This window comes from Tenrec ecaudatus, chromosome 5, assembly GCF_050624435.1.
Source record: "Tenrec ecaudatus isolate mTenEca1 chromosome 5, mTenEca1.hap1, whole genome shotgun sequence".
NCBI lineage: Eukaryota > Metazoa > Chordata > Mammalia > Afrosoricida > Tenrecidae > Tenrec > Tenrec ecaudatus.
Window position 1 is genome coordinate 3,723,313 of NC_134534.1, and position 17,203 is coordinate 3,740,515.

Consider the following 17,203-nt stretch of genomic DNA (forward strand, 5'->3'; position numbering starts at 1 on the left):
TCCCATGAAGCCATCCAAGCCCGGACCTCAATAGGATGAAAGCGACCGTTCCCTTTAGGCCGGGAGGGGACTACAATGGTGGGAATCATAGCATGGTCAGGACAATTCCACATCAAGACAAGCAGGTCCCCCCTGGAGGGCTCTTCTTCTTCACAAGACCACAGGGCAGCCACACTTCCCCTGAAGCGTGTGAAGGAAAAGGCGGTCCCTCTGGGCTCCCACTAAGGAAGAGGAACCCGAAGTGGCCCTTCCCACCCTATCATGAGGCCAGTCCCCGAGTCCTTTCCTGGGACCTGGGCTCAGAATGAACGGCAGGCCCTCACATGCAGGCATCATGACATGTGGGGGCTGGTGGGAGGAGGGAGGGCGTGAACATTTAGCATGCGTCACCTCCTGCTTTACCGGAGGAACCCCAGTTCAGCACTCGGCCTCGAGCCAGAAAGTTGCCTGTTGCAAGTGACCCAGGACCTCTGAGGGAAAAAGGCCTGGCCATGCTCTCTTGTCAAGATTCCAGCCTGTAAAACACCCCGGGTGGGGAAGGATTCTGAAGCTGCCGGGCACACCGTGCTGGAATGAACCGAACCCCATCCATCCATGAGCACGGGGCCTAGCTGCCTGCTCTGAACCCTGGGCATCTGTGAGCATCTCCTGCCTGAACTTGAACTTGCCGCAAGGTCGGATGTAGGAAGCAGGGCTCTGAAGCCCGAGGGAGGCCAGTCTAATATGAATGGTCATCTCTTGTGAACTCCTGGCAGCTTCTAGCCCAGCCCTTTCCCTGCGCACTCGCTTCCTGAATATGCATTAGAGTGAACAATCGCATTGAGATGCTGGTCCCGTGACTGCTGATGAGAATGGAAATTTCCAGTTTGTGTCCAGCAAGCCCAGCGAGAGGCGCAGCACCCCACTCTGGGAGCGGAAACCCCATGTCCCACTTTGCATCCAAATGCTGCCTGTCCTGCTCTTGCTTCCTTTCCCCAGAAGACAGGGACACTGGCCCCTTCAGGATGTCTCCTTGGGGAGATAAAGATGGGCCCCGGGAACCAGCTATGAGCATCTCCTGAGGCTTGGTGAACACTCACTCCTACAAGCTCTGCCTTTGCTCAAGGGTCTTGAGCTCTGCCGAGCTCCCCTCGCAGGGAGCAGGGGACCCATGCCTTGAGTGACTGAAGTCAGTTTATTCACCCATTCATTTACAGGTGGCGCAGTGTGTTAGGTGTCGTTGAACTACTAACCACAAGGTTGGTGGTTCAACCCCAATAATCATTCCACCAGAGCAAGAATGAGGCTATCATGGAAGCTTTCCACCCCCAGAAAGCTGGACAGCCTCAGGAACTCTGGAGAGGGCTGCTGTGAGGGGGACGGACCATGGCAGTGGGTTTGGTTTATGGCGAGAAAGGGGTCCTGCTTTGTGCTCAGATACTAAATGAAAGGTTGGCGGTTTAAAGACCCCCCAGGAGCTCCTCAAAAAGAAAATCAGATGATCAGCTCCCTAAGGGTCCCAGCCATGAAAGCCGAATGCGTGTGACTCTGCTCTGCGGCCCATGGGGCCACCAAGAGTGGGGCTCAACAGACGGCAGTAGGTAATGGCCGTAGCTCGAAGAGGAAAGAGCTGGCTTCTCAGCATTGCTGCTGCGTGCAGATGAGCCAGATCCAACTCATGCGGCTCCTGTGGGACAGACTCCAGCCACCCCACAGCGCTCCCAAGCTGTCCTCGTTACAGAGGGCGGACCTGCGTCGTCTTTCTGTGCAGGACGGCTGGGCAGCCCAGCGCTGGTCATTGCAGATCAAACACAGGAACAAACACAAGCCCATTGCTGTTGAGTATATTTAAACTCACAGTGACCCTTGGTGACAGAGCACAACTGCCCTAGAGGGCTCGCCTTGATGGGGGCAGATGGCCAGGTCTTCTCCTGTGGAGTGGTTAGTGAGTTCAAACTTACGACCTTCCAGTTGGCTGGTAAATCCTTATCCATGGTGCTACCAGGGCCCCTTGGTTCTAAGTCCAGACAGTGATGACACAAATTTTTGGAATACTAGCCACTAAGGTGATGCTTACATTTGATTGATAGGTGAGGAAACGGAAGAGCAGAGAGGTCGTTTCTGGCCACAGTTCATCCAAACAGTTGGTGAGGCTGAGCAAGAGCTAAGCGTTTCAGCTGGGCATCCCTGCCCCAGGCCTGTTCCAGGTGCCAGCATCTGGCTCTAAGTCACAGTGCTGCTGTGAGCCAGGGCTTGTCTGCCTGTTTTTCAAGGGGCCTCACAAATGCTCCAAAGGTAGGGATGTTTCCCCCACTTCATCAATAAGCTCTCAGGGGCCCAATGACATGCAGGGATCTGCATCAGGACATGCAGCAGATGCCTGGTGGGATGGAGGAGCTAGATCTACAATGCACAGTCTCTTGTCTGCACCCGTGCTACTTTGCTTCATTGAAACGGATCTCAGACCCTTCCATTTCTGTGTCCCAACTGCCACCGGATCTTTTGTGTCACTGTGCGTCCAGCGGCACGTCCTCCAGGCTCACTTCTTCTGGGTCCCGAAGCTACAAGCAAAAGAGAGATGGAGTCCTAGACTTACAGATGGAAACACAAGCCATTGGGGTTCATCTATAACATATAAATAATGGTAGGCTGCTAACCACAAGGTCAGCAGTTTGAAACCACCTGCTGTTCCATGAGAGAGAGATGGGTCTTTCTACTCCCATAAAGAACTGCAGTCTCAGAAATCAAAGGGGCTGTTCTAACCTGCCCTAAAGAGTTTCTATGCCATTGGCATTGATTGAATAGCAGCAAGCTTGGTTTGCTTACACCTGGGTTGCTAGATGTAACCCGTTAGACTAGATGTGGGTGTAGATGTTTTAAAGGTTTATAGCTAATACCTAAAAGAGTCCTATTCCATCTTCTCCATACCGTCCAGTCTCCCCATTGAAAGAGGCTGGTGTCTCTCCATTCATGATAGTGGGCTGGAGACACAACCTGTGCTGTTGAACTTTGCATATATCATAATGTGCTCTCGCTCTCTCTCTTTTCAATCTCACCCTGTCCTTTCCCCTCCCCAGGGTCTAATGGGCCCAGAAGGCAAGGCTGGACCTCCGGGGCTGCAAGGTGTCCGAGTAAGTGAACTCTTGTCTCTTCTTCCAAAACCTCCACTCCTGCTCAACCTTGGCTGCCAGTGCTGACCCTGCCATGGAGGAGGTGGTGCCAGCCTCACCTGCTTGGGATGGTGTGCGGAGTGGAATCAGGATGAAGCGTCAGATTCAGTTCATCAAATGGATGGATGGCTTTCTAGGAGCTTGGTCTTGAGCTGGGCAAACAAAGATGAGTCAGCTGTCTGCCTTGAGTCCACCTTTCAGATGCTTACATCCTAGCTTATCAGGATCTCAGCAGAGGGCGAACAGAGATGGGACAACTGGCCCAGCCTGGGCACCAGCCAGGGCTTCTAAAAGGAGGCAGATTTGCACTAAGTCTTGAGTGGAAGAGAGAATGGGGATTGTGATTGTGAACTTCTACCATCTTATTAGGAACTTCCCCCAAACTTCTATATTTTCATTGTGCCTCAGTGTACCAACGTGGGGCCACAAATAAAGAAGAGTGAAGAGGAATCGATGCCTTTGAATTCGGGTGTTGGCAAAAAATATTAAACATGCCTTGGACTGTCAGAAGAATTAATAAATCTTTCTTGGAGAAGTACAGTTGGAAGGGCCAAAATGCTCCTTAGAAGCAAAAATGGGAAGATTTTATCTCCAGTACTGTGGGCACGTCATCCAGAGAGACCAGTCTCTGGAGAAAGGACCTCACGCATACTTTGTGAAGCAGAGGGTCAGTGGGAATGTGGCAGAGTCTCATATGATGGGTTCACACAGTGGCTGAGACTGTGGGCTCACGCATGGAAATCGTGAGGGTGGGTTTGCTAGGAGTGGGAACCGACCCAAGGCACCTGGCACCAGCATCTCCCTGTCTCATGGCATCCTCTGTAGTTAACTTGCTTTAATTAATCACCTGCCTCCTTCCTTACGTGTCTCAGGTGGGTTTTGATTTACTAATAAGCACAGCTGCTGGCCCCTGCCAGGCATCTGAAGAAAGGAAGTAGGAGAACACCTGGGTTAGGTGCCCTCCTGGGCGCCCCCATGGCACACTGGCCTAGGTCTCAAGACTCAACTCCATTTCTCCTGGTCCTAGCGTGGCGCCTGGGATCAACCACATGGATTCTCCATCAACTCTCGCTCTTGAATGTGGTCTATCTTTCACTGAGACCGATGGGCAGCTGGGCAGCAGGGTCAGCCCTAGATGGGGGAGGGGGGCTTGCAGAGTAGAGAGCTCACTGCCTCTGGTGTTTCTGCGCCAGGGCCATGGGATGTCCTGGGGATGGGGAAGAACGGGTCCTGGAACTTGATGAAGGTGGAGGTGCCTGCCTTGTTATGGTATCTTTGGAACTGGAGACTTTGTAGTTTAGTCAACTGAGTGGGTTCATGGACTGGCCAGTCTCTCGCCTTCTCCTTCCTTCCCCCATTCCATCTATCTATCCATCCAACACATAGTTATTAAGTGTCTAACACAGCGATTCTCAATCTGTAGGTTGCCACCCCTTTGTGGGGTGTTGAATGACCCTTTCACAGGGGTCGCCTGATTCATAACAGTAGCAAAATGACAGTGATGAAGTAGCAATGAGAATAATTTGTGGTTGGCAGGGTCACCACAACATGAGGAATTGTATTAAAGGGTGGCAGCATTAGGAAGGTTGAAATCCACCGTTCTAACAGATGTCAGACCCTGTTCTCAACGAGTGGGAGAGTTCAGTGAGCCAAACGAAGATCCTGGTCCTCGTTTATAATCCAGGAGGCTAGGGACAAAAAAAATAGTATACTGAGCTTTTAAATCGGCGATGGCGGAAGGCCTCCTTGAGACCTGTGTTTTGTAATACCCCAGTGCCTGTATAGCGAACCAAATAGCTGGTGGCTGGAGCCCACCCAGAGACACCTCAGCGTAAAGGCCTGGTGATCTGCTTGTGGGTTAGTCTGGGTAGACTAGAGAAACAAATTCATAGACCCTCATGTGCAAACTAGAGAAACAAATTCATAGAAAGAGCTTTATATACAAGAGCAATTGAATATTGAGAAAACATTGCAGCCCAGACCAGATCAGGACCATAGATCTGATATTAACCCATAGGTCTGATACCAGTCTATAAATTCCTCTTCATATTCACAATACACATGCAATGCTGCCAAACGCAGGAAGATCACAGGCCAGTGGGTGGAAAGTCTTGTGGATCCACTGGCAGTGGAAGCATCTCAGCTCTGGCAGAGATCTCCATGTGGCTCCTCCTGGGCCAGGGCTCAGCATAGCTCCATGTGTATCATCCACAGGAATGTCTCACAGGGAGTGAGCAAGTGACCCACCTCCAGCAAGCTATTTTATCTCTGTGGCATCTCTAAGTGAGGTCATCAAGCTGCGACCTGATTGACAGGCTAACCTCCACCCCTTCACTCTTCAGCCTCAAATTGACAACAGATGATGTACCTACCGCAGCTTGTGAAACCCCCCTAGGAAGGCCAGGGCTCATGGGGTCACCGAGAGTCTGAATCCACTCACCATCCAAGGGGTTTATGTGGCCAAGGAGGTGAGCCGGTTGGCCAGGTTGAGGGCTGGGGCAAGCATGTTAGGCAGAGGGAGCCGCCCTGGCTACCCAGTGGGGCAGAGCGGGGAAATGATGTGAGAGGCTACCCACTCTTCCAGTGAGTAAGTCTGGTGAGTCAGAGCCAGGGCTGGGAGGAGCAAGGCATTTCTGAGCCTCTGTTTGGATCCAGCCCATATGCCAGCAAGTGGGAACCCCCCAAAAAAGCAGGCTCAGGCCCCAAAAGCCGCATATCTAGCAGAGAAGGCAGGAGAGAGAGCCAAGAGCTCCCTGGTGGGGTGAAGATAGTATTAACTCAGGGTGGGGGGGGGTGAATCCCCTAGTAGATGGAGGTCAATGTCTTTGGGGGGCCCTTGATGCTTCAGTGAAGGTCCCTGGGTGGCAAAAGTGCATTACACTTAGCTGCTAACCTAAAGGTTGTTAGACTGAATCTCCCCTCTGGTGCCACGGAAGAAGGGCTTGGGATGGATTTCCTTAAAGACCACAGCCATTGAAAACCTCACGAGTTCAGTTCTTCTCCAAGGCATGCAGGTTGCCCTGAGCCTGGATTGACTTGAAGACAATGGTTGTCATTGTATAATTAGGTGCCCACCCAAAGTGGCCCTGTGCACAACAGCTTGCAATAACACCTGGGCTTGTGGCTTTCTCCTGATTGTTGCTATGACTGAGCCCATGGCTTCAGCCACTGACTGTGTCTGTCCATCTCCTTGAGGCTCTTCCTCTTTTTCGCTGCCCCTCCAACTTTACCAAGCATGACATCCTTCTCCAGGGACTGGTCTCTCCTGGTCTAAAGAATATGAGATAAAGTTCTTGCCGTCCTTACCTCTAAGGCTCACTCTGGTCATACTGCTTCCAAGACAGTGGGCTCATCCTGGTAGCAGGTCCAGGGTACTCTCCATGTTCGCCTGCAGCCCCGCCCCTCAAATGCATTGGCTCTTCTTCAGTCCTCCTTATTCAATGTCCAGCTTTCATGTGCACATGAGGCAATGGATGTGATGCCCGAGCTTGAGTCAGGTGCACCTTCGTCTTCAGAGTGACACCCTGATGTTTCATACCCTCCAGGGGTCTTGTGCAGCAGGCTGACCTCATGAGGTGGCGGTGGGTCGGGGCCTTGGGTCTGGCTGTGAGTCGGGATTGCCTGGATGGTGGTGGGATGAGTCTTTGGGTTCCAGCTGTGAATGGTGATTGACTCAATGGCAGTGGGTCTGGGCCTTTTGGTTGGGACCTCAGACAGTCACTGAGGAGTCCTGATTCTGTCTGTGGCTCCGGCACGGCTGCCTGGCGGGCTGTACGCAGGGACGAATGGGGCAGAGACTGTCTGGGAGGCAGTGCAGCCTTGACAGCAGCTTTGAGCAGCTGCTCTGCGCTGAGTCAGGAAAACCGGAGACAGAATGACTCATTCAGAAAGTGCCACCTCGCCTTCCCTCCCCGCCAGCTGCCATTGAGACTCCACTTGGCTGAGCGTCTCCAGGTTGCTGCACGTTGTCTGCCAACGAGAATGCAGCTTGCAGCTGGGACACGCCCCACTGCCACTGCACGGCGTGAGGGGGGGGCGGTGGGGCACGAGGGGGAGCCTGCAGAGGGCGATGCTGCCATAGTATCCACACTGTCACTGAATGGGGGCAGGTGCATGGGTGACAGTCCCTCACAGCGCAGAGAGGGGGACACGGGATGGGGACAGGAACTGGCCCTCACAGTATAGAGCAGCAGGTCTTGGCACAGTGGTCCTGGCCCATGGGCAAAGCTGGTGCTTTTCTACCAGGACAGAGCAGCAAGGGGGCAGTCAGGGTGCCAGCAACCTCCCCTCTGGCCCATGGGTTCCCGGATGTGAATGGCCAGCCCACCTGCCTGCAGGACTGCATAGGCAGTGACCTGATTTTGCCTCCTGCGAGGTCTTCCTGATATGTTTGCCCCACCTGGAGGTCTCAGCTGCCTTGACTGCTGATTCAGCCGTTGAACACATGTCCTTAGGCACCAGGGTCTAGGACATGCTGGTCCAAGGTCAGCCTGGGGAGGGTTGGCGTGATCCAGCCCAGGGTGTTGGAGGTCATATCAGCACATCTTTTGAGTGCTTTCCCTCTTGTGCTGACTCTCTGCTTCCCAGGGCCCTTGTCTAGCAATTGGTCTTTCTGATGACGTGTCTAGAGTCTCCAGTCACCTCAAGTCTAAGGAACATCTGGTTGGGGGGGGGGGTTGAACATCTGGTGGGGGTGTGTTGGGAGACAGATTGTCAGGCCTTCCTTCTTGGTCTGCTCTGGTCTGGCTATGCTGGTATCTGAAGTTCCATGGCCACTGCTTTGCACACAAACCACCCACAGGGTAGTGGGGGCCCCACATTTCAGGCAGGTCTGCTTTGGCATTTTTGGGGAGGGAGTGCTATCGATTGGCTCAAGAGGGCAGGGGTGCAGCTGGCATCCGTACAGGGATGTTCAGACAGCAGACCCCGCCTGGCTCATGACCACCAAGCCCCTTAACCCTCAGTTCCTGGGCAGGTGCCTTTTCTTGTGAATTTTGTCACACCCTAGACGTTTACCCCCAGTATCACCCTGTTTGAATGTTCCGCAGAGGCTTGATCCTATGTTTCCATGATGCGAAGCCATTTATTTCTGTTTCTGTCATGGGAATGTAAGCCCAGGAGGACAAAGCCTTTCCCTTCTCTGTCTGTGGCTCTGTCAGAGGTAGCTAGGGTGGTGGGGGTGGCGTAGGACTGGGTAGCGTTTTGTTCTGCTGTGCACGGGCCACTGTGCTACCCAACCACACTACCACAGAGCCTGCAGAGGAGCCTGGCACCCGCCATGCGCGGTTTTGTACACACCTGAAAACACGTAAGCAAAGGGTGTCAGCGTACAAAATGGACAGGTACGTGGTGGCATTAAAGCACTGGCTGCTGTATCAATCCTGCCTCTGGCGACTGCTGTGGGTCATCAGAGCAGAGCCGGTCTCCGCAGTTTGCAGTGGCTGGGAACTCCCAGAGGCCGGCCACCAGGCCTTTTCTCTGAGGTGCAGCAGGGAGGACTGGAGCCCTGGCCTTCAGGCTAGCACTGAGCACTAGGCTGGGTTTAAGAGAGGCCCATTACCATTGGGTTGGTGGGGGGTGGGGAGCTGGTGATGTTGTGGGCTATGTGTAGGGCAGCTAACTGCCAGGTCAGCAGTTCAAGACCACCGGCAGCTCAGAGGGCAAAGACGAGTCTTTCTGCTCCCATTACTTCTGGTGAGCTGCTAGGGTGGGGTAGAACTGCCCCCATGGGTTTCTGAGATTGTAATTCTTTACGGGAGCACAGAGCCTTGTCTTTCTGCCTCTGAGTTGCTGACCTGGCAGATCACAACCCCTCCATCACCAAGAGTTAGAATTGACCGGGTGGCAGTGAGTTTGGTTTGGTAGATTGCTACAGTGTCAGAAAGGCACAGGGGCAGTTCTGTCCTGCCCTAGAGGGCCACTGTGAGAATTGACTTGATGGCAGAGAGGAAAGGGTTTCAGTCTCAGAAACCCATGCGGGCAGTTCTGCCCAGTCCTGTAGGGTTGCTGGGAGACAGAACCATCTCGATGGCAGTGAGTTTGGTTTCTGGGGTGTTCACTCTGGTGGCTCCACGGAAGAAAAGCCTGGCTGTCTGTGTCCATACCAATGGCGGACTCGAAGCCCCGTGGGAGTGCTCTCACTCTGCCGGACAGCGTCCCTGTGGGTCAGACAAAAACTCGACGGCCTTCAGTTTGCCTGTTTTTGTTTGCTTTTAATGCTGTCCTGTGCTGGTCCAGGCTGCTTCCTGGGCACCATTCAGTGTTGGGAAGAGGAGGTCAGCTTCTAAGTGGACATCTGGTCCCATGCATGCTGACCTCAGCCAGAGAGCAGCTCATTAGAAAGTGGGAAGCGAGGCTCCTTCCTGTGCCTGCATCTAGCCGTGTGGAGCCGGGAGCCCCTGAAACGACCAGGCTGCCTCTCCTCTTGTCTCAGCAGAAGAGAGCAGGAAGCAGGCTCTCTAAGAACGGCCCATGTTCTCAGCCATTCAAACCCTCTCCCTGCCCTCTCATCGAGTCCTGTGTTACCACCCCTGTGTGTTTCCAAGACTGTAACTCTGGATGAGAGTGAAAAGCCCCCTCTTTCTCCTGCAGGGCAGCTGGTGGTTTCAAACCGCTGACCTTTTGGTTATCAGCCCAACACGTAAACCTCCAAGCTACCTGTGTGCCTCCAAGGAGACCCAGGGCCTCTTAATAACGCGGGGTGTCTGTTCAGAGCAACACTGCAGGCACACATTGCTCTAATCTCTGACTGGACCTCTGGGAACAGAGGGTCTTACGGTGGCTGAAAACACTGTGCCCAGCAGTTCTGGGTTCTGCGGTGTTGACGGGAAAGCCCGGGAGGTCTTGTGTCAAGGGTAGCGGGGATGCATTTGTTGGCTTCTTCTCACCTGATGGTGACAGCATCGTTTACGTCACAGAGGACCGTTCCATTTATTCGGTGGCCCCAGCCAGGGTTTGTGTCTGGATGGCCCAGGTTTTCCTCTCGCTCCGAGCTGACGCTAGACGTTGAGAGGCATAGGTTCTGGGGACCAAGCTGCAGAGCTCAGGAGACACGTCAGAAGCCCTTGCTCAGACGGTCCTGTCATCGGCTTGTGACTGCGCCCTAGCCGGGAGGGATGGCAGCTTGGAATGAACTGCTTCCCACCTCTGCAGGCCGATTGGAAGCCTTGGAAATATCAGCACCGCTCAGCATCCTGCCATTCCGAACAGCTTGAAAAGTCTGCCCTCGTGATAAACTGCGCGCGTTTGTCCAGACACAGCGCCAGGCAACAGTTTAGACAGAAGACATAAAAGTGATAAAAGCAGGCATATTGTTCATGAAACATTTCTTTATGACCACAAACTCGCCCTCGCCTCCACTTCTCCACTCCCCGCAGCCAATGACGGTCACAGTGCAGGGCCTAGGTGGATCCTGCTGCAAACACCATGCCCCCACCACCGTGACCATCATCACCACCACCTCCCCCATCATGTCCACCATCACCATTGCTGCCAACACCACCATCTCCATCTGCAACATCATGAGCCTCACCACCACCACCACCACCGCCACCGCTGTCCCCAGTACAGCACCGTCTGTGTGTCAAGAGCTCTTATCTGTACCAGTGAACTGGGGTCCTGATAGTCGGGTGGAGGGGTGGGGGAGAAAGCATTAAAGAACTAGAGGAATATTGTGTGTCTCATCGGTGCTACACTATCCTCTGGCTGGCTTGTCCCTTCCTTGTGACCCTTCTGTAAGGGGATGTCCAACTGTCTACAGATGGACTTTGGGTCTCCACCCTGACCCCCCTCATTCACATTGATATGATTACTTGTTTGGGTCTTTGATGCCTTGATGCCTTGATACCTGATCCTCTTGACACCTTGTGATCACATAGTGATGCCTTGATACCTGATCCTCTTGACACCTTGTGATCACATAGGCCGGTGTGCTTCTTCCATGTGGGCTTTGTTGCTTCCTTGTTAGATGGCCACTTGTTTAACTTCAAGTCTTTGAAACCCCAGATACTATATCTCCGGGCACCATTAGCATTCTTCACCATATTTCCTTATGCACCCATTTTGTCTTCCGCGATCGCATCACCACTATTGCCAGCACTAACCTCACTATCACCATACTGCCTTCATCACCCCATCATCACTACCCCCCACCATCCTTTTCATTATCATCCTCTTCTTGATCACCACCACCATCATCATAAACACCACCACTACCACCCTTATCATGACATCATCATCATCTCTTCTCACCACCGCCCCTCCTCCATCACTACCACCATCAACCCTCATCACCACCACTATGTCTGCTACCACGACCTTTGAACCACCTCTACCACCATCACCACCTCCTCCACCACTAGCTCCATCGACCAGCATCATCTCCACCATCATCAGTACTGCCACCACGAACTCCTCCATCATTACCACCATCAACCATCATCACCTCCACTATTTCTGCTACCATGACCTTTGAACCACCTCTACCACCATCACCACCTACTCAATCACTAGCTCCATCAACCCTCATCGCCACCATCATCTCAGCCACGCTGACCTCTAGCTGCCTTAGACTTAGAATTCGTGTCCCTCTCGTTGTCTAGAGGTAGGGGCTCAGAGGAGGAACACAGTGGAGCCCTAACTGCACTGAGTACTTAAGGCCTTCTAGCCACTGATACGGGCGACACAGTTGGTCACTCTGACTCATTTGCTCTTGGGTGGAAAGTGGGCATCCAGAGCTCAGCTATGTTTTTGTCCTTATTGCTGGGCTGTCACCGGGACGTGGCCCTGGACCAGGGTGTGGGTTTGACCACCGAGAGCCGTCTCAGGGGTCAGATGATGTCCCGAGTGGAGGAGGGTGGACTGGGTCTGAGCAAATGGACATGTCATCAGGAGAGAGCAGTCCTTGGAGAGGGCCGTCATACGTGGTCAGGTAGAGGGGCAGCGGAACCGAGGAAGACCTTGACAAGGGGGATCAGCGCAGTGGCTGCTACAACGGGCTCAAGTACAGGAACAATTGTGCGGATGGCGCAGGGTGGGGCCGTTTCCTTCTGTGGCGCGTGGGCACTACGAGTGGGAACGGACCCCCTTGCCCCTGACGACGACAGCAACAGCATCTCCTGTGATGGCCAGTGGGACTGACCCGCCGACCGTGTGCTCGAGAGCCCAGCACCTGGGGCTCAGGGCCACCCGGACTCCGCAAGGTGCTCTGGGGAGGTGGTCGTGGCTTCCGTTCTTGTTTCACTCTCCGTCGGGATTGGACGTTTGAAATGAGAATGTGACTGTTTGCATGTTCGGTTCGGTGAGGCGTGCCGTGCTTGATGTAACTGGGAAAACCTACGGAAGGACAACAGGACAGCCACACAGGCCTGTCTCTCACCAAGCAGGTGACGCCTCACATCCTGTGCCCCTGCAGGCAGGAAGCCCCACCAGCCTCTGCTGAGGGAGCAGACATACCCATCAACTGGGGACAGCCGGGTGTCTTTCTGTCCTGTGGGGCTCAGTGAGAGAGACAGCTTGCCCACCAGGTGGCTGCGTGCTGGACTTCATCAAGAAACCGTGGGGTGGGGGAGTGTGCGTGTGGGGGTGCTGCATACCATGCCCAGGACACCCCTGGGGAGACCCCAACATCTGGCCAGACGTGCTGCTGCCCTGAGCAGTGCTGAGTGGCCAAGGCAGGGTCAGAAGGAGGAAGGCTCCCAACCTTTAGGCTGGGGGCTGTTCAGGGAAGCCAAGCCAAGGCTTCTCCACTGCACCCCCACTTCCCACGCCCAGCTGCTTCCCTGGAGCCCCCAGGAGTGCATTATTAATCAGGACATTGGAGAATTAAAGATTGGGGTCCCCATGCTGATGATGCCTGATTGAAGGGGCTCCAGAGGCGATGGTCTGCTGCTAACATTTCCTTTTCTTGTGCACGCAGGGCAAGAAAGGCGAGGAGGGCTCCCCTGGACTCCCGGGGCCACTGGGACCACAGGTAACCACCCCTGCATGCCAGCTCCCTTAGCAATGCTGCTAGCTCGGATGCCTGGATCTTTAGATGACAGGACCCCTTCATATTGGCAGACACCTCAGAGGTGGTCTTGGGGTGACCCTCCACTCTGGAAGGGGCAGCTGGTGTGGGAGGCGTGGGCCCCCTGTCTGTACCTGTCACCCGCCCTTGCTGGTGTGCGGATATCATTGGGTTCATGACTTGTTACCACACTCGGAGTAGAACCCTTGGGAACTGCAGCTCAGAGGGGCAATGAGCACGTGGCCCAGGGAGTGAGGCATCGGGCTGCCAACCATCAGGCCGGCTCTTTGAACCCACCAGTCATCCATGGGGGAGAGCCAAGGCTGTCTGGCCCCATAAAGATGGTTGGGACGCCTGCAGGGCAGCTCTCCGCTGCCCTGGGGGGTCTCTCTGAGTTACAACCCACTGGCTGGCAAGGGGGTTGGTTGGTTCCGTTCATGGGAACTGGATGAGCAGGCAGTGAGGTCTGACTGTCCCCAGTGAGGTCTGACTGTCCCAAGCTGCAAGGCGCTTCTCCCTTCCAAGGTGGGTGGGCCTCCTGGGGCAGCCTTTTTTTACAACAAGGATGTGCCCCAGAAGGAGCCCCGGAAGCCAGTTGTTAACACTGCTAAGGGAAAGGCCAACTTCGGACCCACCAGCTGCTCCATAGGAGGAGGAGCGGGGAGGGGGGGGCGGGGGGGGGCTATTGCAAGGAAGAGTCTCAGCTTTGGAGACACCCCCCAGGGGGGAGGGGGCAGCTCACCTCTGCTCTTCAGGGTCTGCTCTGAGTCAGCACCGACTCAGCGGTAGTGTGCTTATTGCTGCTAGTGCACATCCACCAGACAGTCGTGGGCTTGCTGCTCCCCGAGGGATTGTAAGAGACGTGGAATCCCTGCCTGGCCATGGCTTTGGGGTTGGCACGGGGACAGGAGTCCCTGGGAGGTGGTGAGCATACTGGCTGACAGTGGGCACAGTGGGCTTTGAAGCCACTGGGCCTTCTCCTAAGAAACACCCTGGCAGGAGCAGTCTTCACACGAATGCCCAAGAGCCATCTCCTCTGTGTGGGACTTACCAAATGTCCCCAAAGGGCCCAGGCAGAGCCGGAGACAGCTGCACTAATGGGGCCCATCACTCTCCCGCACCTCCTGGCCCCACCCAGCTCCATCACCCCAGCCCAGCTGGAAGTAGGTGGTTATTAGGAATAATTATTGCCAATCCTCTATGAGCAATAATTGGGTTAATTGGCTATTTATGCCTTACCGGTGTAGCTACGTCGCATATTAAATAGCTTCTTAGTCACCATGCTCTTAGAGGGAATCGAGTGGCGGCTCATTAATAATAATTAGACTAATTTGTTAATTGATAAGCAGAGTCATTCCTTAGCTGTTTTCATCAGTGGCAATGAAAACAGTCGTACGTTCAGTTGCTGGCATTCAGTGGCACTGACGAATGTGTTACTTTCTTTCATAATTGGATAGAGGTGTATTTTAGACACTGCCCCGCTTGGTAAATGTCCTGCATGAGACCTCTTGAAAGGGAATCAGGGCGGAGGACTGAGTGGCTGACCACGCCGAGGTATGTTCAGTGGCCTCCCTCCCATGTGCGTGAACATTGGGCTGAAGAATGAGTGCCTGTGAAGTTTGGTGCTGGGGACGAATCCTGAAAGTGCCACAGATGGCCAAGAGGACAAACCCATCTGTGTGGGCAGCGGAACAGCCAGAGTGCTCCTCAGAGGCAAGAATGCCTGGACTTCTTCTCATGTACTTTGGACATATTGTCTGGTGAGAGACCCGTCCCTGACGAAGGGCATCACGTTGGTAAAGCACGGGGCAGCGGAAAGAGGAAGGCCTTCGCTGAGACGGATGGACACGGTGGCTGCATCAATAGGAACCTTGGTGTTCAAACATAAGAACCATTTTGAAGACGGGGCAGGACCAGGTTCAGCGGCCCCTGACCACCACCACCACCACCACCACCACCACCACCACCACCACCACCACCTGTGAATGGAGAGCATTCCTGGGTTGGGCTGGCCCAGGTGCCTACATTTAATCCACACAGTGAAGCTGGGAGCTGGGGGTGAGGGGCTAGGAAAAGGGGACTTGGGGAGGGGGAGGCCTCCAGCCCAGCTGGGAGAGTCGAGACAGGTGTTGACGGAGGAGGTGGTTTACCCCACCAGGTCAAGCCAGGTCATCGGAGGCAGAACCAGTCCTCACCAATTGCCAGAGTCAACCCCAACTCCCGGACCCACAGCACCACTCTTAGAACTGGGGCAGGCTTCCTGGCCGGGTGCAGGACCCCTCCACCTGTCTTCGAGTTGCCTTTGGGTGGGCTTGGACCTCTAAGCGTTTGGTGAGTCCTTAACTGGCGGTGCCACCAAGGATTCAGTCCTATGCTGAATGCCTAAACCCAAGGTTCTCAACCTGTGGGTCACGACCCCTTGGGGGTTTTGAATGGCCCTTTCACAGGGCTCACCCGATTCATAACAGTAGCAAAATTATAGCTATGAAATAGCAACAAATAATTTTATGGTTGGGGTGCGTCACCATAACATGAGGAACTGTATTCAAGGGTCACAGCATGAGGAAGGTTGAGAACCCCCCGACCTAAACCAAAGCCCTGTTTAAAAGCAAACAACACCCTTTGCAGGCCACCATTACTTAAGACCCAGAGCAGACCCACTGCAGTGGGATCAGACCCCGTAGCACAGAGCACAGAGCAGGATTGCCCCATTGTCCTCTGTAGGACAGCATGCCATGCTGTTGGGTCAGAGAGCTGGTGGGGCTGAGCCAATAGCCTTGCCATTGGCAGGAGAAGGCTCACCCACAGCACCACCTTATGCCGCCACATTTACTGCTCACAGAGATGTTAACTCTCAAATGGGGTTTTGTTACAAATATAACCCTATATATAAAGTGTGCAAATACATGTGGAGTATGTAATCTTTAATACATGTGTTAAGAGGGCCCCAAAGTAAACTCGCTGCTATGAAGTCTATTCTGACTCAATGGAGGCCCCTATAGGTCAGGGGTAGAACTGCCCCGCCAGTGTCTGAGACGGAATCTTTTTTTTTGAGCATCTCCTTTGGCACTTCACCCACATATCTTCCAATTCAGTAGCCCCACCATGTCCAGAAGCATTGCACAGCTTTTTCCACAATCAGTTGGAGAACATTGTTCTGTTTCCCCATATGCATTGTGATTCATGTATCTTTTTCTCAGTTGTGACACAAAACAGACACAGCAAGACATTCCCCCATTCAACAACTTCTACATGTATGATTCAATGCCATTGGTTAGACTGTGCTGTACAGCCATTATTGATTTCCCTGTCCAGATTGTTCGACCACTATTAAAAGGAACTCAATGACCCCTAAGCGAAAACCCTTCCTCCTTCAGTCCCGGTAACTACATCACGCTTGGTTTCTTTCCTTTTAAAAAAAAGTAGATTTCTTGATCTAATATTCACGTATCATCCACTTCCATCCTTACACCGCTTCTAAAAAGAGTTGTATACACATGCTCACAATCAGTGAGACTTTAAATCTTTACCGAACAAACTCGTCTTTCTCCACCAGAGCACCTGGTGGTTTCAAACTCTTGACCTTGTGGTTAGCGGCTGGATTCGTAGACAAGAAATTTCACCCATGGTTAGAAATTTGGTGAAGATCAAAGGTACATAGAGCCCCAGCCCGCCCATCTCTTGGCCCCATGATGAGGTGAAGGGGACAGATATCCTTAAAGTGAAATTTTGGAGCCAGCAGTATCTGTTAGGGGAAACTGTGTGACAGTCCCCAGCCTGGGTCTCGGCGCCCAATAAAGTGCCAGGCATCAGCGGGCCTGCTCTCAGGGAGCTCAGATCGCCTCCGCGGGACTTCCATTCCCTCTTTCAGCAACGGAAGGAGTGGCTCCCTCCGACGGATCCTGCAGCATTGCCTGCACGCCTTTCGCCGCTGACACTAAGTCACTTGAGATGTGGAAACGACTTCCCCATGCATCCGACACACCAAGCTCGCTGAAAGTGAGCGGGACTCCTTCAAGCTCTCACCAATGAAGATCTAAGGCTGCAG

General features: G+C 53.6%; 1 protein-coding gene across 1 annotated transcript in view; it reads left to right on the forward strand.

The window, feature by feature from the left end:
• The window catches only part of COL22A1 (collagen type XXII alpha 1 chain), a 200,348-nt gene that overhangs the window by 74,697 nt on the left and 108,448 nt on the right, over positions 1 to 17,203 (forward strand). Inside the window, exons 21-22 of the mRNA XM_075550530.1 lie at positions 3,057 to 3,110; positions 13,066 to 13,119. Of these exons, the coding sequence (XP_075406645.1) occupies positions 3,057 to 3,110; positions 13,066 to 13,119 (108 nt within the window). The remainder of the gene's footprint in view (positions 1 to 3,056; positions 3,111 to 13,065; positions 13,120 to 17,203) is intronic.